Source organism: Corvus hawaiiensis, chromosome 8 (genome assembly GCF_020740725.1).
Source record: "Corvus hawaiiensis isolate bCorHaw1 chromosome 8, bCorHaw1.pri.cur, whole genome shotgun sequence".
Classification (NCBI taxonomy): domain Eukaryota; kingdom Metazoa; phylum Chordata; class Aves; order Passeriformes; family Corvidae; genus Corvus; species Corvus hawaiiensis.
In genome coordinates this window covers 21,957,482-21,980,156 of record NC_063220.1, presented here as the reverse complement: position 1 = coordinate 21,980,156, position 22,675 = coordinate 21,957,482, and the positions used below count along the sequence as shown (strand labels likewise).

The 22,675-nt window shown below is 39.6% G+C and overlaps 1 protein-coding gene across 8 annotated transcripts in view; it reads right to left on the bottom strand.

Annotated features, from left to right (window-relative positions):
• KAT6B (lysine acetyltransferase 6B) overlaps positions 1-22,675 on the bottom strand; it is a 110,154-nt gene that overhangs the window by 86,561 nt on the left and 918 nt on the right. For 3 of the 8 annotated variants that reach the window (XM_048310555.1, XM_048310554.1, XM_048310553.1), the window contains exon 2: positions 15,241-16,137. In XM_048310555.1, coding sequence (XP_048166512.1) covers positions 15,241-15,861 — 621 coding nt within the window. In that variant the 5' untranslated portion in view covers positions 15,862-16,137. Of the gene's footprint in view, positions 1-2,362; positions 2,388-15,240; positions 16,138-21,519; positions 21,610-22,675 lie in introns of those variants that run through there. The other 5 variants (XM_048310558.1, XM_048310559.1, XM_048310557.1 and 2 more) reach the window with 4 other exon arrangements.

The following is a 22,675-nucleotide window of genomic DNA, read 5'->3' as shown; positions in this document are numbered from 1 at the left end:
GAGAGTCAGGATCGTCTTAAATCAGGTACATTTCAGGCATTAAAGAGAAGAAAACAACAGTACTACAGAAGTGCTTCTGCAGCACAAATAAGGCTACTCAATTCCAAATAATGTGCTATTAACAAAATTCCATCATTCTTTATTTGTTTGCAGAACAGCTCTTTCCTGTAATCTAGGTAAGAACCTTTCCATCTTCAAACAGAGCATCTGCATGATACCTCTCAAGACAGATTCTCCAAAGTCAGAATAATTAAGCATCAAATTAAGCCCTAAAAAACTGTCTTCACTGCATTCACTTGGTCTTTTGATTCTACTCTAATGGATTATCTATTTAATTTAGTCAGAATTTAATCCGATGTTACAAGTCACGATCAAAGAAAGATTATTTTAATCCAGCTATAAAAGCTTGAGCTCTTGAGCTAACACACTAGATAGACCTATTCTCAAGCTTCACCTGTGCTACTACACTAGCACTGCAGATCCTGAAGCACAAAATACCATAGGAAGAGACTGATGCGTCCTGATTTAAGACTTTGGAAACTTAAACAGCACATTAAGCCTGCGTTTTCTACTCAGTTTTACATCAGTCAAGAAATAGACACACATGGTCAGGGTCTCAAGCCAGCTGGATTTTTTAAGATGTGAACTGATGGTGGAAGGGTAAGCAGGTGGGAAAAGGTACGGCCAGTGAAACAGATGAAAAAGAAAGCATTTTTTTCGTCCTTCAGCAGATGAACAGTCTAACACTTCCCATGTATGTTTCTCATTTTCCCAAATTACTGTAGGCCCCAAATATTAAAATATTAAACTCTGCAAAAGAACCTAATAGAGATTACATGACAGGAAACAGCATGAACTATACTCTGTCCTATACCACTACGGCAAACTCAAACCATAGTTGGCTTTTTCCTTCCCCTAATTATGAGCAGCCAAACCACAAAACCTATGTTAAGATCTTATCAGTTAAGGTTCCCTCATGGGAAAGTTCAGAAACAGCTGTACAATGAGCCACTGCTCAGCTTCAAGTTTCTGAAATAGTCACAAATTAAAAAGAATTAAATCTGTCAATTTTGACACAATATTTGGGCCTCTTCCATCACTTGAGATATTTGTATTAGTGACTTCCTAATTTACACTTTCAAGAAGCATTCAAAGCAAAACAAAACTAACAAAGAAACGCCACAGTACACTGGTTTTACTGATACCGGTATCACCTCAAAAGTACAGAGTCTGAATATAAACTGGTAATTTGGGCAAAACAACCCAGAGAATGTAGCTGAATTGTATGTCATGTGAACAGGTTTTCTACAGATTATACATTACTGCCTCTTACTTTCATAACAGGACGCTTGTTAATATCCTCTATTGAAGCTGCTAATGAAGTATTGACTACAGCTTTTCACTCAAACTGTACACTGATGAGGCTAAACAACCAACATCATTCACAAAAAATACCTTAAATGTACTTCTCCTAAATTGGCATAAAATATATTTAAAAAAACATTTTTTTGAATCAATATGAAACCCCTCTGTGTTTTGCTATTGTTTTCACTAAGTGGGTTATCCATTCTAGATTATGCTGCTCTTAGACAAGCCTGAAAGAGCACATCTAAGAAACAAAAAAACAAGCATAGAGCATAAATAACCCACCTCTCTTCTGTGGTACTAACCACAGCAGGAAAAAGTGCTGATGGCATAGGCTGTATCAAATGGAGCTGTGATGGGATTTAATAGATCTACTAATAAAAAAAAATTTTGTAGACTAATTATTTACTGGTTTGTGAATATAAATGAGTTAAAACTGCAAATGAAATATAAACATTACTTTCTTATAGCGCTACTTTAAAAATTCTTAGGAAAACTGGTATTTTTACCTGTATATAAAAGTCAGCGTATCAACAGAGTATAGGAGAACAAATGCACCTTCACAGAGCTCTTAACAAGCAAGAGCTGCTGTCTTAGTTTGAAAGGCAGTTCTAAGTCATGCTTCCCTGTTGCTGTTTTGTTTGTATTAAAACACTTGTCATTGTACCTCTGCTAATATCAGCCCCAATTAAGAATTTAATTACTCCCTTACTGGCTTTATAATCTAACAGCTCATTTTCAATGAAGAGTGATATATGATAATATGCAATATACCCTGCGGTACCTCCACCCAGTAAACTCCTTCCGAGAAAACTGTTTAAATTTAATATTACAAACTCAAGGGTCTTTTCTCCAACTATAGCACTTAGCAATATTTAACTGAAAAGCTGTCCAAAAGCAAGCACCCTTTATCACAGGACTTCAAAAGATCAGAGGTGAAGCTAGATCACATAACTGAGTAACTTTCCGAGTTGTTACAAGTATGTACCAGGCTTACCTGTGCCATTTTGGGCTAGCTTGTAACAGCAGCAACAAACAGCAGTGCTGTAACCCAGGCTGTCATTTTCAACTCTGATACTGGAAGCTGTACTTTTGAAGTCATCATGCAACCTGCCTTATCTTCATCCTTATCTCCAGTGAGGCCACAGTCCCCTCACAAGTGAAAGATACCACTGCAGGAGCTATTATATTTTGGTCTGCTTTGCCTGAAGAAAGAATTAATATCAGTTTACCTTAGTCATGCAATATATTCTAGGGAAAGTTGCTAAGAGATTAAAGACTTAATTTTCATATATAATATTATGTAATAGTTTTAACACTGAGGCAATCTTACAGATGTTAAGCAGACCATTCTTTAAAACTATTTCTCTATGACAATATCTCAGATTTTTATATCATTAACTTTCAAAACACAAACCAGGTCACAAAAGCAATCTGTTTGATACTAAACAGAAGTAGAGAGGAATTATTGGAAATGTACTAGAGTTAGATGTCAGCACTTCAGTAAACTAAAAGGCAAGGGGGAAAAAAAATCCATAAAAATTTCCACTAGGTACAAGAGCAGAGCAATTTCTTCAGTCTGAGAAGCTATTTCAAACATCTATGGCTGGATGTACTTCACTAAGTGTGTTAGCACTGTCTTCAGAAATGGAAACCAATTTGCTTATTAGGGCAAAAATATATTGGGGGTAATGAAATAAATATGAAGTTACTTCCTTTTTACATAATTTCAAAGATGTATCATTTGCCTGTGGAATCATTTGACTTTTTCTACAGCAGAAAAAACACTTCAGCTCCTGGGCTTGAGAATATCATATCCCATTAGCTTTATGTAACAAAATTCATTCAACGTAGATTAATTTCTAAATTCTACACCCCAAATACTGATTCTTAATCAGCTTTTTCATTATAATCCTAGCATTAAGATAGAATTTCTAGGTTTTGAACAATATAGTTTCAGCACAAACAGCCGAACACTTCCTGGAACTGCATGGAAAATGGTCAACTGTTTATTGGTAGAAGTCTAATCAGTGTATGATGTGGGTTGAAAGGAAATTAAGAACCCTTTAAGACATTATATACTTGATAAAAAAATGAATCCCCCAAAACTTTCAGGAATGAAGTCAAAGTTACACTTAAATAGGGCAGGGAAGATGAACCTAAACTGCCCCTGAAAAACATTTTCCTACAACATGCATTAGACACCAATCCTTAAACACAGGGTATATATGAAGAAGTGTCTATTACCCCCTCCTATATAGCAAGGTATGAAAATATATCTCTTTATATAGAGCTGATAGAACACGATTATCAAGTTCATAAATACATTTATTTTGGATTACACTTATTAGTGTGCACCTGATCTATGGGAGTATATTTAAGTCATAGTTTGATTCATATTTTACCCACTGTATTTCTGAAGCAACTGAATATTCTCAGAACAACTCACTTTCAGATCCTCACAAAACAGAATTTTCTTGGACAAAGCTATACTGATCTGAAGACTGTAACTGTTTTTTTAAAAAGTCTGTAAACACTAAATCCAGAAATGTTTTCCGCAATCCAAGAACTTTAAGCTTCGTCTGGGGAATGCTCCGATTCCTTCCCCAATCCCTTTCAAAAATAATTCTAAAAACTAAATACTTCAAATCTTGAAAACAGTCTTTAATAAAATTCTGCATACTAATTTGTTTTCTAAAGGATGGGGAAACAATTTTACATGGACGCTTTAATGTGACAGTGAACTATGACTTTTAGATATACTCCCATAGATTAGGTGCACACTCATAAGTGTAATCCAAAATAAATGTATTTGGGAACTTGATAATCATCAGATTGCTTAAACTATATTTGAGGCAAGTCTAATCAGGCAGAAACAAGACTTACTCCCCTTGGCAACACTTTAACAACTTGAAGAAAGGCAGAGTTTTCAAAATTTGAAAAGATAAATAAGCATGTGGGGACAACGAAGTTGAAAAACTCAGTGTAGTTAAAATGTCGAAGACAGTTCTCACCCTAGTAAGACACCAATGCTTTAAAGATAGTATTAAATAAGAAATTCTTACAGTAGTCCAACGCTCAGTACCTGGAACGGGACTAAACACCCTTTAGCATAATCTTTGTATTCACTAAGTCCAGAATTCAACAGTAGAGCAGCTGCTCAGTGCCTGGTCTGCAGAATTCAATGAATGACAAAAGTTACCTTAATTCAATGAGATAATCAGCACACATTTACCCTCTACCAAGAGTTTTCCAACCATCTGCAAGGCGGCAGAGCTGACTGCCTATAAAACAACTGGTAGCATGCTGACATGTCCTCACATCACTCATGTCAATGAAAATTTATCTCTTAGCAACAGCTAAAAGAAGTTGAACTTCCAGAAATATTTTAGATGCATCACGAGCCAACAATTTCTTCATAAGTGATTTTGATTGCTGCTGATCTCCAAACAGATGTCTACTCTAATTGGTAAAATTTATTAAATACATACCTGAAATAAGAAAAAGTCAAGCTGTCATGCCCTAAGAAAGCAGTAACAATGGGAGCCGTTCTAGCTGTGCATATAAAAGACAAAAGCTAACCTTATTTAAAGCTGCTGGTCTCACAATATCAGTAACAGTGAAGTAAAAATGCATGTGTTGTGGAGAAAGGAATTTGCTATTAAGGTTGCTGTCAGAAACTGAAAGCTAAGACAAGTCACTACGATAAATATTTTTGACAGGAAAAGCAAAATAAGAGATTCAATGCTAATACCACTTAGCTACTAAAACTATTTTATGATTCTCTTCCCTGCTACATGGGAGCAAATAAAAAAATTTAAGGCATTAATCTTTACAAGTAAATTCCATATAAAACCTCTGATAAAATTAGAAATACACTTGTTTTAGCAAAACTCATCTGCATTAGCAAAATATCAAGCAAATTAAAATTTTACCACCAGACGGAGATCAGGAAATGGAAAAAGTTTGTTCTCAGCTATATTACAAAGTCTTCTCTAGAAAACAAGTCATGCAGAGCTCTCTTCAAAATACATCCAAAGACAATATTGAGAAAGAAACAATATAAATCATTCAGATTCTGATTCACGTTAGCAGATAATGCACAGTTTTGCTTTCTTCCATCACTAGTGTTTTCCAGGAGACATAAACCAAAATCTGTCAATCCTAAGATGAATAGAAGCCACATCTATTTATTTCAAATCACAGGCAGAATTGAGGTGTCATCTTGAATTCAGAGCAGTATAGGAAGTTGGGAACACAGAGGAAGATTCCTCCAGTAGTTTATTAATCCAAATAAAAGACTCCTACCATCCATCTCATGTTCAGATCAGAAAAGACTCCTGCAACTCTCCACTGAAAGACTGAAAACATGCCTGCAAGAAGAGCAGCTAGTCACTGGTTTTTAAACACAGTGCACAAATCCATAAAGCAAAAACAACTGCCCATCATCACAAACTCCAAATGGCAAAGCCCAGAACTTATTGAACACAAGTACCAATAAGTGTATGGCAGACAAGCATGTCAAGTGACCCAACAAGTGAAATTCTTTGAACAGAAAGCCACAGAGCAAGTCACTGGCTTCTCAGAGAGGACAAGCTCCAGTACTTTTGCATGTAGCTAAAACATACATGTACAAGCACAGGAGCAGATCATCCCTACAGACACTCAGCATGTGCTGCTACCCTGAGAACCCACCCTGCATGTGGTTTGAGTAATTTCTCGACTGATTTATCTATAAATTTCAGACCTTCAGAAAACATCTGTAACATCCAAAAGCCTGCTTTCCTGATCAGCAGAATGCATGCCAAACATATCAAAATAAATGCACTGGGTTTACTCTACAACTTTTCAATATTAAAGCAGATTCACATTTGCAAAACAGCATTAACAAGTTTTTTGTGACTGTCCTGGGGTTTTGAATGTAAAAACATTCAGTTTTTACAACTGGATAACGGGGAAAGGGAAGAAAACTAGACAGTTCGAGGCAGAGCAAAAATATTCAGACCAGAAAATACCATGTTTATGTATAACCCCATTGTTTATTACATTAACCTCTGTGTTTATATTTATAAACTGACTGATAAGCAAATACTTACTTGCAGGAGTCAATGCACTGTCCTCTTCCTCTACCATTAATAGATTCTTGTTAAACTGACTCCTACAGCAGGCATACTAGCATTCAGAGGTCAAAAGAAAAAAATCAAAGTAGGAAATGAAAGCTGAGTATCTTTAAATTTGGAACAGAAGGGAGGGATACAGCAGCCTTCATAAGCATAGAACTTGTTAACTAGATACTATTAAGTTCAATGATCATAACAGAACTTTCTTTGGTCTTAAGAATCTTTTCAGGTTCAAACACTAACTTTTTCATCACCCATTTAACTGTATTTTTGTATAATGTCTTTGCTAACTACTGCTCATTATCCACTAAATGCTAAGCATTTTAAAGAATTCCACGCTACTTGCAAGTTAGGTATTACTCACATTTTTACCAGTTAGGTTGCTCAGGACCTTGCCTGTTACAGCTCTGATCACCTCTGAGGATGGAGATTCCATTGCCACTCCGAGTCCCTGTTCCATGTCTCTCCATCCTCATTTTAAAGGATTTTGTCCTTCATCTATCTTCAATTTCTCTTGATGCAGCTTGTGCCAGTTACCTCTCATTAGCTTGCCATCTGAAAAATAGCAGCCTCCATCTTCACTATAATCACCCAATGTGTAGTGCTGAAAGAGGTGCTCTTAACACAACAGTCCCACACATCTATGGCAATTTTATCTTGACTGTACTCCCTTCAACTGTTACGTGTAAATACTTCCTGCTGCCTAGGGAAGTATTGGAATCACTATCCCTGGAAGCGTTCACAAAACATACACATGCAGCCCTTGGGAACATGGTTTAATGGTGAACATAGCAGTGCTATGTTAACAGTTGGACTCACTGATCTTTGAGGTCTTTTCCACCCTAAATAATTCTATGATTCTCCTTATTCATTAGTTAAGAACTGCCTGTACTCTATGTCTGAAACACGGGTGCCACTGACATTTGTCTTTTATTGAGCCAAATGCAAACATTGCTAGTTAGTGTTGCCACGGATACATGGACATTACACAAAAATTACTTCTTAAAACTACAGTCACTCATCTGCAGCATTTTGGAAAAACAGATGTGAAATTGAAGCCAACTTCAAAATACCACCAGTGATGAAATTAACTCCTGAAGAGCATGTGGAAAACGTGCGGCAAACTCACCATAGCTTAAAGCTAGCTCTACTTCTATTCCTAGATGAGAAAACATCAACCGTGCCTACCAGACACCTCTGCTGAGGTCATACAGCGCTTTTTTCCTGTGCCAGAGCTCTGCTTGTAATTAAAACCAGAAGTCTCAAGCCTGCGCCACCTAGGACTGCATTAATTGGTAACTTCTGGACTGTACCACCACAACCACGAGGGGAGAAAAATGGGACTCTGTCCCTCTAGACCCCAAAAACTTGACAAAGCAGAAATTTGTGCACACTAGCTAGTACTGTAGTGACAAGGCACAAGAGCAGACAATTTACAAGTCTGCAGTTTCCCTCACCACATGGGATTTTTTCCTTATGCAACATCTTCTCTACAGCACAACCTGAAGTCACAATAATCCATACAAACCTAGAACTAAGTGCAGCAGCCCTGGAGCTGCCTACGCAGGCATCCCTGTAACAGGTCACACCCACTCATTTCAAGAAGGCTGGCTGTGCCTGCAAATTCAAAACTTCAAGCTCTTCACAAAGAACCTGGAGAGGAAAAAAAAAAACCACGGAAAAATCTATGTGACACCAGTAATAATTTTCCTCAATGAGGGATATAAGAAGATTGGGAAAAACATCAATAAATACAAGTAATATTGCAACTGAAGGAAATCACACTGGTTTAGAAGTTGATGTGTTCCTTACCAGGTAACCACAAAGGACAGCAGTAGACCAGTCAGCTAAGGGATGCCTGATCTGACGTACCATCATGTTCAAAATTCTACAGCCACCATTTGAGCCCTAAAACTGTTGTTCCAGTACACAACAGCACTCCATCCACTTGGTTCCATGAAGTCCTAGTGTCCTGACTTGAAACAGGCCCTCAAATCATGGATCTGTCCTTATATCCAGGCGAACATAGTCCTGAATACAGAGAGTCAAGATCCATAAATGGATTCAAAGTTCTAAAAACCTTTAATACCTGTTGATCTTTTCTTAATGCTAGCTTGAAATTCTTTCAAAAGTGAGTCTTTTGCCATTTCCAACTACCAAATTGGAAAACTGTGGTTAATTAGCAGTTAATCTATATCTGAGATCTTTCTTGACAAAAAAAAATAACATGTCAAATATAGCAGACAACTTCAACTTCAAGTAATCAGGGTTTTTCATCACATGTTTTACAATAAAGTTCCTGCAACAACAGGAAACAATATGGAATTGCTATCCTGTTCCAACTGACACGAAAAAAATACCCAAGAGTCAAGACCATCACTATTATTGAACATGGAAAAGCAAAGACACTTTCAACAGGTAAGAAAACAGCACTGAGAAAATACGCTAGGTAGTTCTCCTTATATCTAAGGCAGCCTTCTGGTATTTCTATGTTTTAGAAGGAATCTTGACAAAGGAGATATCCATGCATTGACTAGTTGAAGAAAAATTAATCTGGGAGGAAAAATGCAGAATAAAACCTCTAACCATAGTTTAGGAGTCAAATGTCACTCCCGGTTAAGCCAGAGGAGTTCACAGAAAACAGCATAGATGAATAAACACCAACAGAATTGCTGGAACTACACAGGATTTCTTTAACTCACTGCTGTCAGTTTCACTACAGGACTCACCACAGAACACCACACCAATTAATTTTGAAGGGAAACAACCAAAAGAATCAAATTTTAGCAAGCCTTAGGATTAAATAGCCTGCAGTATAAGGTTTGGAATCACTCCTTGCAGTAAACAAGAACCACAGGCACATCATGCAGAACTATGTTCAGAATATCCAGCTTGGGGGAAAAAAAAAGATGAGTAGGGTCTTCCCTCATGGTTCTATAGGCTACTGCAAATATGACCCTGTTTGCAGAAACTAATTCACATCAGAAATTGAAAACTAACCTCTACCCTGCCTTAGGAAGGAACAGACCAATCTAACTCAGGAAACAGCAGTATTTCACTTACTTCCCACCATACAATTCAAGAAAACTCTTACAAGAATGCTTCTTGGGTTGGTTCAAATGTGCTAAATTGTAAAACACACACACAAAAAAAAAGCCCCCAAAGCCACATATATCTATCTATACAGCAGTATGAGTTGCTTCTTCACAATATGGGATGATGAGACACTTCCACTTCAACTTCTGGTAAGGTCCAGTATCTCAGGTGTTAATAGGACCTATTTCTAAGAATACCCTTGACTTATGCACAGGGTTGGTACTTTTATCATTTCAGAAGCTACAGGGACAGAAAAAACCAAAACAAAACCAAAAACTACCACCCACACACAAAACCCCCCAAAATAAAACAAACAACAACAACAAAACCCACCAAAAAAAAAAAAAAAAAAAAAAAAAAAAAAATCAAGACCCCAAACCAAAACACCCCAAAACACAAGAGCAGCAGTACCTAGCAATCATCCCAGAACTTCCAGGACTAGATATACACACAGTTAAGGTGCAGGCCACCCTTCCAAGAAATAAAGGTAACTTGTGAATTGAAATAATGAGAAGCACAAACATGAGACGTAGTGTTTGCCAAGTAATGCCAACATTCCTCAGTATTTTGTCACCATGAAGATGTTATGAGGAGAGAAACAAAGGTTGCATCTGAAGACAACAGTATTTTACGGACTGACAAAGTTCAAACCTTTTTCAAAGTTCAAACAAGATTTCTTTTCCATTTCCCCGTATACAGTCTCTTCAATTGTAGCACTGCAGACACTCTAGAAACTTCTCCACCACTGTATTTTGGTGCTCAAACTCACCCTCATAAGCACAGACACCACATAAAGCCAGCTCCCAAAGTTTGGCATTACAAATAACCCCTCATGTGTAAATCTGCAAGATACATTGTGCATTCCTTTCTGCCTCCCTTTTCTGTTTCTGCACAGTGGAAAGTCTAGAGGACTGAGGCAACAAGAAATCTAAACCAACGCTGTCTTGCTGCCTACCCACAGGAAGAGAAACTGAGCAAGGAGGAGCCTGGATGCCAAAAAAGCAATTCGCTATAGATTGGCCCTTTGCCTGAAAGACAGAAGGAGGAACACCCAGTGTCTGCACTGGCACAAGCTACATACCAGAAAACTGAAATTCAACCCATGCCAAGTTACACTTTGAAAAGCTAAATGTACGTAGGCCAGTGAAAACAAAATTAGATAGGAGTGCAGGGTAAGAGAAATTAATAAAACAAGTTTGGTTTTGCATGAAAGCTTAGAAAGACAAAATGAAAATGAAAGTGAAAGAGGGATTAATAAAATTTTTCATGCCAAAAATCAGATGAAAATCACAGTTGCTGAGCTGTTCAAGAGAGCATGGAAGAGAACCAACATCAAGCCATCTCCATTTGAACTGCATCTTTGAAGTTTAAGTACTAATTATTCTGAACACAGCAAAGATGTAACTATTGAGATACACTTTGCATTCCCACAGCCCTCTGAAAATGTTACAATGGCCACTTCCTCTTCACCTTTAAAAGCTGGATCTATCCTTTTAAATTATGTCTAAAAATAAGCAAATAAAAAGCTGCCTACAGCCTACAAATATCTGTTTCTTTGAGTTTACAGTCACATAGCATTTGTGCTCAGGAAATGGCTAACTCCCAAGACTTCTTAGGTTTCATGCAGCTCCCAAACTGCAGAACCTTCCTACTGCTTGTCCCAGAGACAAGGAAAACACTCAGAGAAAACATCAGCAATGTTGCCATTCTAAACTGACACCATTAAAGATAAATTAAACACTCTTCTTAAAACTAACCGTAAGTTTTAAATACCACTTTGCTGCATTTCCAGAAGTGCATTTTAATGCTTCAAAGACTTATTGAAAAGCTAAGTATCACTCAATTTTCCTCTCTCTTCACACCCTTCCCTACTATGTAACCAGTTTTTACACTGCATTTTCTGGCTAACATATTCATACAGCCCTTTTCAGAAAATACTTGGTGAGAAAAGGTGTGAAGCAAAAGGGAGGGTATCTATGCAAGATACTCTTGAGCATAAGGAAGTGCACATAAGACCAGTTAAACTGTTTAAATATGCACTGCAACATAGCAAAGTGCACGAGATCAAACTGCTGCACAACAAAATTATTTTTCTGCTTTCCTGTGTGTGTGTATGTTTTGGCTTTTTTGTTTCTTTATTTGAGGAAGATTTTTTCTGGATTTTTTTTCAGGACATAACAAAGACACTGCAAATCTTCCTCCTGAAGGATACCACTGTTTTCAGTTTTCCTTCATTCTTAAGGCAGCTCCACCTCTAGCTGGATGCTGTCCTTCACACACCCAGTTAACACTAAAACAGGCATCTTTTGAAGTGCATTGATTCAAGCTACCTGTCCAGACACATCAGTGAGCATTTACCTCAATGTAACCATCAGAGTACTTCAAGTAACTGAAAAGTCCTTTATATAATATACACTACTCATGACACGCTATACCACCTAGACACCATATGGCTGCCAAAAGCTACCGACCTTCCAACAAAATCTGTCTTTACATGAACGTTGTACTTCTATCTCTTCATTCAGAGATGAAAAAGCAACCCTCCACACACACAAGGAAATGGAAAGGGATGGAGTAAGCGAAGATTTAAACAGTTGCACTGCATGCTTTCTCTTGCTCTAACTCAAGAGTTGATACAACTTTGCCCAAATCCAGAAGAGTCAGAGTAACACTTGAGACACCATTTTTATACAAATCCTTTCTTCCAGGTCAATGGATAACAGGAGGAAACATGTCAGCTACATCGCTGTAACTAACTGCAGCTATTTCTAAATCTAATGAAACAAGAGAACTATATCTAGTAGGATTGGATCACCCAGTTAATACAGACGAGAAAAGCAGCTCCATATCATCACCACTAAGACAAATGTTTAGCACTTCCAGCTCCCTGTTCCAACTATTTCATAGAATGCAAACCACTCAACACTCCTGTCACATAGTCAAGGCTCCAGGTCTGCAAAACTAAATTCAGTGACACTGCATTTCCATAGTATTTATCTTCTCAGTGTATTACATACTCAGATGCTTTGGGTGGGTGACTGAAGCAAGCAAACAAAACCAGAAATCCCAAACCAAAACAACCAATAAAACCCCAAACAAACCAACAACAACCCACGCACAACACAATCACACACACAGGCCATACTGTATCTCTTCTGATCACCTTTCACTCCCTCAGGAAGAAAAGTTCAGTCTGCATTTGAGTGTGAATGTTCAGAATGACTGAGAGCTCTAACGCACTTCTAATGCACCAAATCTGTCTCATCCTGATGAGATGTTAATTATGCATTAATTAAAGAAAAAATAATCAAAATTACTCAAACTTCCACAGATATCAAAACAGACTTCTGTGTATCCCTCCATTTGTTCTTCTCCTCCAGAAAGGTCAACAAAAGACATACTAGAAGTTCACCTCTAGTATTTGAAAACAAAAAAACCAAACCAAACATACAAAATTAGCCACCCCAACAAAAATCATCTCTTACTTGTGCTAGCTATAGAAAGAGCCAAAGAAACTTTAAAATACACCAATCTCATCAAACATCAGCCATTCCTAAGAGATGCCAGTTGGATAAATTTATTGTATTAATTTCAATAAATAATCTTGACATGCCCCATACTGTCACTTAAATGTTTCCAATAAAAATAGCCTAACAGTTTTCTTGCAATGTCATTCTTCTTATACACAAATTAACATCAATTTCAAATGAAGATGCAGTCACATCCCAATAACAGGGACAACTTATGTACACTTACTTTCAGAACTGTCCCTGAAGTATATAAAGCCGCACATAGTGAAGAACAGTAAAAATCCCATATTTAAAACAAGTCTCTATATTTGCTCAGTAACCCTGATCACAGCTAGCACAGCTAAGTGGACACTACACTAACACGGAACTACTGATTCACCAACCTCACATCAAAACTATTTTTGTCAGGAAAAACCGTATGCCAGTTTTTAAACACGCAAGTCACACTGCTAATTTTGAGGCACCCAAATGAAAGCTTATTTCTTGCCAAAGCACTTGCTAAAGAACAGATTTGTTTGGCTAACTTCTAGAAGACAGATTTATCCTTATACCAGTATTTTAGTATGGCAGTAATGGCTTTTTTAGCACCATGACCCAAGTAACATTCCATGCAATGGGTGCCAGTCCCAGTAGGTAGCCTAACAAGGGAGATTATTGTTTCTACAGAATTCAAGTTACTTGGGTTGCTCAGTACTCCAGCCCTCAAATTTTTCATGTCATTACAGTATCAGAATTACAGTAGAAACTCAAAGTACTTAAACAGACAGCTTTATCACTACAACTAATTAAATGTTTATAGTGTATAGCTACAGCAGTAATTGCACAGTATGCAGCACTTCTGAATTTCCATTCAGATTATAGAATGTGAAGCTCCATGCATCCCTCAAATACCCAAGAGGTCCAATTTGACAGAAATAGATATCCATATATAAATGCAATCATATTTAACATACCTTTAGAGAAGCTCACAAAAATAAAGCTACAACTACTCACCTGTGACAGTTCTCTAAGCAACTGTTCCTGAAGACCTCACTAAATAATTCTAACGCAAGCATTTTCTATTCTGCATCCTCCATCATCTCACAATCAAAGGAAAAAGATGAATGAAAACCATCACTGAGCTTCTAGGAAACACTGGTGGCACCTCTACAATAGCAAAACTCTCTGAACTATTGCACGTCTAAAACAACTGACATCAAACTTGACCAGCCAGAAGAGGAAAACAAAAACAAAAAAAGAAAACAACCTCAAACCATCAACTTACAAATAATTGTAAGTCAATTCAACTACAACAAGTAACTTTCTTCCCCCCAAGTACACTGAAAATTCCAAACACACTTCACCATACGAAATGGGAAATGATCAAAGAATGCCTGCAGACATGTCTTTGACACTATCATTTCATAAACAAAAAACTAATTGATATCTCTTTCTCCCTCAAGGCTGAAACCCTGTGAACAATTAACTTCAAAACAAGACTCAAGTAATAGCAAAAATAAACCCATGTAGGGAGCGCAACAAAAGTGAAACAGGAGGAGGATCCTGCAGTTTAGCTCAAATTGACACTCTAACACCTTCACTTCTGTTCCTAGAATATTTACATTAATTCCAGTTTCTATTAATTGTCATTTTAAAGCTAACTATGTACATACAAATATAATTAAAAAATAATAATTCTAATGGTCTTAAACATCACTAAGTCCCACCAGTGGTACTTCAGGTGGTGGTCAAACCACAAGAAAATCAGTATATCCAGGCAGAAAATGAAGGTAAAAGGCCACAATCAAATCATACTGCAGATTTCAGCTACACCAGTCTGTCAGGCAAGACAGAACAATCTCATACCTACAACAGAGCATACAGCTGTACTCTTCCCTGCTGCTCTGTTCATCTACTGAAAATACACAAAGCAAACTATCCAATGCAAAACAGCAGGACATAGGGAGCCAAGTAAAATTCATTTACCAGCACTGGTCCTGCACGCATCTTGGATATACATCCCCACTCATATATATTTAAATGGGTAAATAAAGCACAAGAAGAATCATTACTTTTGCATTAGTTTAATAAACAAAGGATATCAAGAAGAGTTTTTCATTACTACATTAGCTCTCATTTTTCAGACTTACCTGGTCTTTTTCATGGGGTAATAGGCTGACAGGTGGAAGGGAAGCTGGGAAGGTGCTGGAGTATTTCGAAGCTGCTTTGCTTTCCAAACTGCCATAATTCACTCTATACTGAGGACCATCCTTCAGTAACCTCCCATTGTTCACAGCACGTTTGGCCCCTAGCCGCAACCTCTGCTGAAAGGCAGGATTGTTGAAAATACTTGCTAGGTCATTTTGACTTCTCAAATATTTCTCTATGTTTTTCAGGGAGGAGCCATTAGGTTCTTGAAGCCCTTCAATTGCTCTTCTCAAGAGTTTATTCCAATCCACATTACGAAGCTCATTACAAGCTCCTCTAGATCCCTTAACAGATTTGGGAATAGTGCCAGGTTTAACACATGAAAACCGTCCAGGATTATCTGGGTCCTTGTAGGATGCAAGACCTTTGTTAGTAACTTTAAGAATAGAACCATCTTGAACACTAAGTTCCAACTGTTCTGAAACAGTCTTCTTATCTAATCCATGGGAAGCACAAACAGCATGACATATTCTCTCTTCAGAAGGCCTTTGCTTTTGCTTTTTAACTTTTTGTATAGCTTCCAGAATCCACTCCGTATAAAGAGGGTTGGCAAGTTTTACCATGGTTGACCAGTAATTGTTTCCAGCCAAGAGTTACCCATAGAGGTTCCTCCTTATCCTTTTAGCAGATCTTTCCGAGGTTGTTCACACCTCAAACACAAATGAAAGGATTCCACACACTGCTTGGACACATGTCATAAATATCCACCCTGAGGAGTCAGAAAAGGCAGAGAAATACCTGCTGACTGAAACTTTCCAACTACATTACTGTTAGCGAAACATAGAAGGGATTCATCTGTGATGACACCGGCAGGTCCGTAAAAGAAAGTTTGTTGCAACCTTTGAAAAGAAAAAACAAGAGGCAGGGAGAGAATATAGTTAATGCTAAAGTACTAAAAAGAAAAATCATATTCAGACATGCATTCACACTATAGATGCTACAGCGTAGAAAAATCTTCGTGATGTTATATGAAACATTTGTCAGTTCCCACCCCACACCAAACAAGTCATCATAAAATCCTTCTGCTTCTCATAACAGTCAGGGGATTTAGTTTTCCTAAATTCCATCACCCCAACACTTAACCTACTACTGACCTATTGGACAATTTCCATTCAGTCAGGGATCTGAAAACACTCCCTAAAACAAACTGCCTACAAATAATTTCTGCATGGATTATACATGCACTAGAAAACCCAAACAAACAGAAAACCAAACCCCAGCCAATGAAAGTCAAATTATTAACCACTGCCAATTCTTACAATATCCTGTGTCTAAGAGTTCTGCCATGTTGATTACACAACTCAGGAAAATCAAAACCAAAAGTATCAGAATCAAGTTACAAGTATTACACCCTTCATTAATATTTAGGTACCCTACAAAACCAAAAGACATCACAAATGCACTTCTCATTTTAAGGCATTCAGCACAGGGGCATTTTTGATACAAATCCTTAGGAACAGAAATTAAAACTAAGTAACAGGAGGCATTTTCACATAAATAGGTTGTCAGCACACAGATGTATTAAAAGAGGTCACAATGAAAAATGTTTTATTGACTCACAGTTTAACAAAAAATTTTGTTTACTTATTATGGAATACATAACTCTAACAGAAAATTCAGTGTCTACAAAAACTCATTTAAGAAACCTGAAAGAACATGTTGATGAGGAGTTTATTCATTCTGGGAAAATATATGAAAAATATAAAACAACAGTCTCACAAATTAAACTTAGACAGGAGTTGCATAATGAATAAATATTTTTGAAGTATTCTTTTTTTCTGCCATGAAGTGTGAGTGAGAACTTCTGAAGGCATTAACAGAACTGTATAATTACTTTGAATAAAAGGAAAACAAATAAAAAACAGAAGAGAAAAATTTTCTTTCTCAATATATGGGTTATCTTGTAAAGTAGAAGATTCACCAGTTTCACAGCAAAAATTTAAAATTAGTTAATATGCAACTACATTTATAAAGCTATGGCAAACAGCCTACAAATAACAAAATCATCTATGATTACACAAGTCCTGGTCCTCATCTTTCTTCATTTACTCCAGTCATCCTGCATTTAAATCATGTTCAAAAACTTGAGCAAATTATCACTAGGAAAAAACCCTGAACTGATACAGTAATCAAAAGTATTTCCAATCTGTTAAAAAGATTCCTCGGCAACTATGAGGACAAAGAATATAACACCACATCCTTTCTGTCCTATACCTTTTTCTTACTCTGTCCTTCAAAAATGTCTTTAAATATAAATTCCAGCTCATGTTTCACACATTATTATACCTACACAACAGGATTAGTAACAAAAGTTCAGCTGGTTACTGGTGAGTATAAAATTTTTCTATACCCAAATAGTCAATATTAATCAATTCATTTTATCAATCTGTCCTTCTTGATTTTGATCAAAGCTTAAACATTTTCAGATTTATAAATATGAAAATTCAAGTGACTGCCAGACTGAAAAAGACACATTCCTGATGCAAATGCAGGGCCTGAATGCTGAACTGGCTCACATACTGAACCCTATTGATCTACACGGATTGAATCCTGTTTCTTGCTTACAGACTGTACTCGTGGAAGTTGTATTTGATAACAGGTCTGTGTATTTCAAGTATCTGTAATCCAACAATAACTTGTTCTGTAAACAGACATTTTCACTTACTCCAGCTAGCAAAAGCCATTCTTTCCCTAACAGAACTGTTTATATTCACTGTTTTCAGATAATTCCAAAATAACTCTGTAGCTACAAAATGCAGACAAATATAGGGAAGAAAAGAGTTTCCATGGTGTTATAAACCCTATAAATTCTCTCACAAATCTGACACTGAAAATACAGTAACACAACAAAGCAGAACTCTATATATAGTGAAGGCTCACTCAGATTTAGACTATCTCATACACTCTTCCTATACATTTGGAAGTTCTCTGTAGCTACATATAAAGCCCCAGATTCCTAGAAAGCTACTTTTAAAGTTTAGTTAGGCTGCTCCAGTGTAAGTCTTCATTAAGATAGTCACGACTTAATTAAATGCTGAACACTGCATTTGCTGAGTCAGACATACCTGCCTCAGTTTTACATCTACTGCAGTACTGTTGTATTAAATTTCATACAAGCAACAACATCACTGCCATTAAATTCCAGAACACACAGTACAGGGTCTGTTCCAAGCTCCTGGACACTGATGAACATTTCAGTATAAATGCTATAACATGGGGTTTACAGGAATTTTTATTGGCCAGTGACTGTGGCAAAAGGTTAACATAAACCTATATCTTCATATAAAGTCTACTGCTTGGTACAGGAATTTCACAGCCATATACATTCAGAACTACATTTTTTACTTATTTACTTAAAACTCCCTACATGCAATACAACCTTCTGCATGCTAGCACCTACTAAATCAACACCAGTAGAGTGTATCAGCAGGAACAGAGTTTCCAACACACAGGACAGGATATGTCAGGAGGAAAAATCAAGACATCTTAAATACACACCTTCCAACAGCATCTAAGTTCATTCTGCCTTAGAGAGCCATGCAAAGTGCATCCAACCCAAGTTTTTAATTGTTTTGCCTCTCTTACTCTGGCACTTGGAGTGCACGTGAACTTGAAGCACAGCACCCTGACCTCCATGACTGGTATGCCAAGGTCTACCACACGTTAGATTCAAAAGAACTTATTACTAACAAACATCTTTCCCAGCAAAAAAAATTGGGTGAGTGATCTTGGAGCTATAAATTAAGGAACTCTTTCAGAAATCAAGACAGGTCAATGCAAGATTGGCCATACAGAAATACACACATTTACATGCAAAGTGACCAGATAAAGACAAAACAAATTTTTTTAGAAACAAGCTTTCAAGACTCAACATAAAAGGACACTCAGAAACACAAAGTTACATTCGGGTTACTAAGTTTAGAATGCAATTCTACCAAAAGTACAAAAAGATGGTCACACATCATTTAATATAAAAAGTGTGATGATTACCCAAACAGGTTTTGAGGAAATACCATTTTAAAGAAGTGACTATAAATTAGTATCAGGCACTCATGTCTATTTATTAATCTTTCTCCCCTTGTAATTAACTAACTTTTAATCAAGCCCTCACCACCACTCATTCAATCACAAATTAGATTTTCCATACTGTTAAATGCACAGGACAACTTCCACATTTTATAGCAACAGTCACAAAGTTCTTTCTATGTAATTTGTCATATTTCAGCTTCTTCACTCTATGGTATCTTATTTTGAAAATAAAAGCATTTGAGAAAGTTTGACTGCACTATATTACTGACCAAGTCTGTTAGCAAGTCTACCTCTAAAGAGCTGCAGAACAGAAGCATGAGAGGGTGAAGTACAACACATTACCTCTAAAACATGAAAAACCGTCTCTAGTCAAGGCTTGTCCCTTTACCTAGGTCATAAATTACGAGATAAACACAAAGAAGTTGCAAAATTTCAGCTTGGGATTTAGAATGCATGCAAATATGCCCTTTATAAGGCACATACCTATTGCACAGCTGATTATAATTAAAGAAGGCAGTGACTGAACACTTCAATCTCAGGTGCCATCAGTAATCCTATAATCCTCTAATAAGGTGGTTTTTAGACTGAACTAGGACCTGGAATTGCTTCCAGGTGATCCAGATTGTGAAAACAAGCTGTGTAGTCAAAAGAACAGCAACAAAAAAACCTAAGCTTCTCTCCAGAAACAAAACTAAAAGTTACTACACAAATATCACAACATACCATCTAAAGGGTTTTTTTAAAAAAATTAATGAAAAGTTTGCTTTGGCTTTCGTAAATGTAAATGCAGTTAAACTTTTAAAAACTGAGGTTAACACGGCTATAAAAAACAAAAACAAAAAGAAAAGGGGGAGAAGAGGACGCAGCTGGGGGACATGACAGCAACCTGCCGGTGACCTGTGATGCACAATCTCATTCTGCTCCCTCCTACCTGCTCTGCACACACTCAGGAGAAGCAGCAGCAGGCCAGCTCTCTGCTGCAGCATCAGGGTCAGGTAAGGATTGCAGCAGAGGAGGAGGAGGAAGAGAAGACTGCCATTGCATTCCATTTTTGCCATTTTTCTTTGCTCCAAGCCATTACTTAGAATTCTGCAGCTAATCAACTCTGCATTCCACCCCCCTGTCAATTAATGATGCAAAACAGACAAGATAGTTGTTTTGCTATTGCAAAATATAGGGACCTACAAAGAGACGTGGAGAAAGCAGATCCTGGTAAGGACTTCCATCACGCATATCACTCTTAAAACTACTCAGGTCACGAAGCCAGCTATTGTATTATTCTTTACACAACACACAGTTTCCAAGAATAACGTGAAGGGGCAATGACACATATATATGCATTAAAAAGACAGATGTGTAGACACTACAGTAACTTCAAAAGGACACCAAAGACTTGGGGGCATGGAGAAGAGTGGCACATCTGAACCGAACTGATGGAAGTGCTCGTGCTCTGAGATATCCCACAGGCTTTTTTGAGATCATATGCTTAAAATCATTTCACAACATGACAGCAGCAAGCGCCACCAGCGGAAACAGCATCAGCACAACATGACACCAGCAAAATCACCCAAATTCACCTTTCCCACCTTCTCCCACGGAAGTTCTGAGCACTTTAAAATACAGTACTAGAGAACAGCAGGGAATATGGGAAGGTAATATTCACTGTCAAGAGTTCACCTGGAAAAAGTGTTTCACTGAAAATATTTCTTCTTGGGGTAGTGGTTTTCAACAACAGAGGTGGGTATCCATCTGCTCTTGCCGGAGAGGGTTATTCTCAATGCTCAGTGACAGAGTGCAAGAGGTGAGGTCCGGGCAAAGAACACACAATGTGAGCATCACTTCCAAAACGTGGCACTGCCAGGCTGAACTATTCCCCTCCCCAACTTACTTAAGGTTTTTACGGTATAGCCCAGCCACGGAGATGTGCAACGCCTAGAGCCTCGGGCCAAGGCATTGTTGCATTTGACAGGGGCCGAGTCGGGGCTGGCTCCGCGCCCTGCACGCCCTGCTCCGGGATTTGCCATTCCCGAGGCAGGAACCCCCAGCCCGCCGGCTCTGCGCCCCGGGGCGCGGCGACCCGCGGGCAGGGCAGCCCAGGGGAACGGGGCCGTGCGCACACCCGCACCGCGGGCGGGTCCGGCGGCCGCGCGTCCCCCGCGGGAGGCAGGTGAGACCCCCCCGGTACCACTCACCTCCGCGGGGGGAGGAGCCTCCTCCGGGCGCCGCAGCGGCTCCCCCTGCTGCCGGCTCTTCCGCCGCTCCCGCCGCCGGGCCGCCTGCCCCGCTCCGCTCTGCCCGCGGCCGCCGCGACCGCCCCGCTGCCGCCGCGCGCGGCTTGGCGCACCTACGCCGCCATTTTGTCTCGCCCTGTTGTACTTAACGTGAATCCGACATGACACTGATTACAGCCCAATGGAGGCTCATTAAAACCTTACCTACCCCCCGCCCCGCCCACCGCCGTCCGCCATTGGTCCGCGCCGCGCACGCCGCTGCGCGCTCACGGGCCGCGGGGCGCTGTCCGTCACCCGCCCACACCGGCCCCGGCCCGCCCGGCAACCGGCCCGGCGCTCCCATTGGCGGGCGCCGCCTGTCAATCACGCGCCGCGCCCCTTTCCCCTGCACGCTCAGCACCGCCCACCCGCGGGAGGGGGCGGGGCCGGCGGCTGACACTGGCCGCCGCCGCCGCCACACACGCGCGCCCCCCGCCCACCCGCCCGCCCCACCGCTGGGCCTCGGGAGCTCGCGATTGGCCACCCGCCCCGAGCGGGGGCGGGACTTCTCGCAATCCCGCCCTCCCGTTGGCTGCCGCTGCCGCCCGTCCGGCACCCCCCCACTCTCCGGCCTCGGCTCCCCCCCCCCCTCCCCCCCCGCCACCGCCCCAACCGCTCCCTCCCGAAGTTTGTTCGGGAGCGCGAGCGCTGCCGAGACACCGCCGGCGGCCGCCTGAACCAGCTCGGCAGGGCGGGCGGGCGCGCGACACACACTAATGAGCAGCCTTAAATATTGAGCGTCACGCGCGTGCCTCAAAGCCTGGCACTCGCCCGGGCGGGCGAGATGGAACAGCATGCTCCCAGCATAACCCTCCCAAGGTGCCTGGCACTGGCAGCCGCTTATCGCGCACACACACACCCCGCACCGCCGAGGGAGGGGAGGAGGGGGTGGGAACGGGGACGACGACAATGACTCCTAGCTCTGCAGCCACATGCAGGTCCCTGCAAGTTTCGCCATGCGAAGCACAGGGACTTCTCTGTCACCCCGTCTGCGAAGGAACAATTGCCGCCTCAGAAAGACAGGGTGGGAACATGCAACACAAAAACCTCAGCCATCCTCTGCTTCCCTCCGCCACTC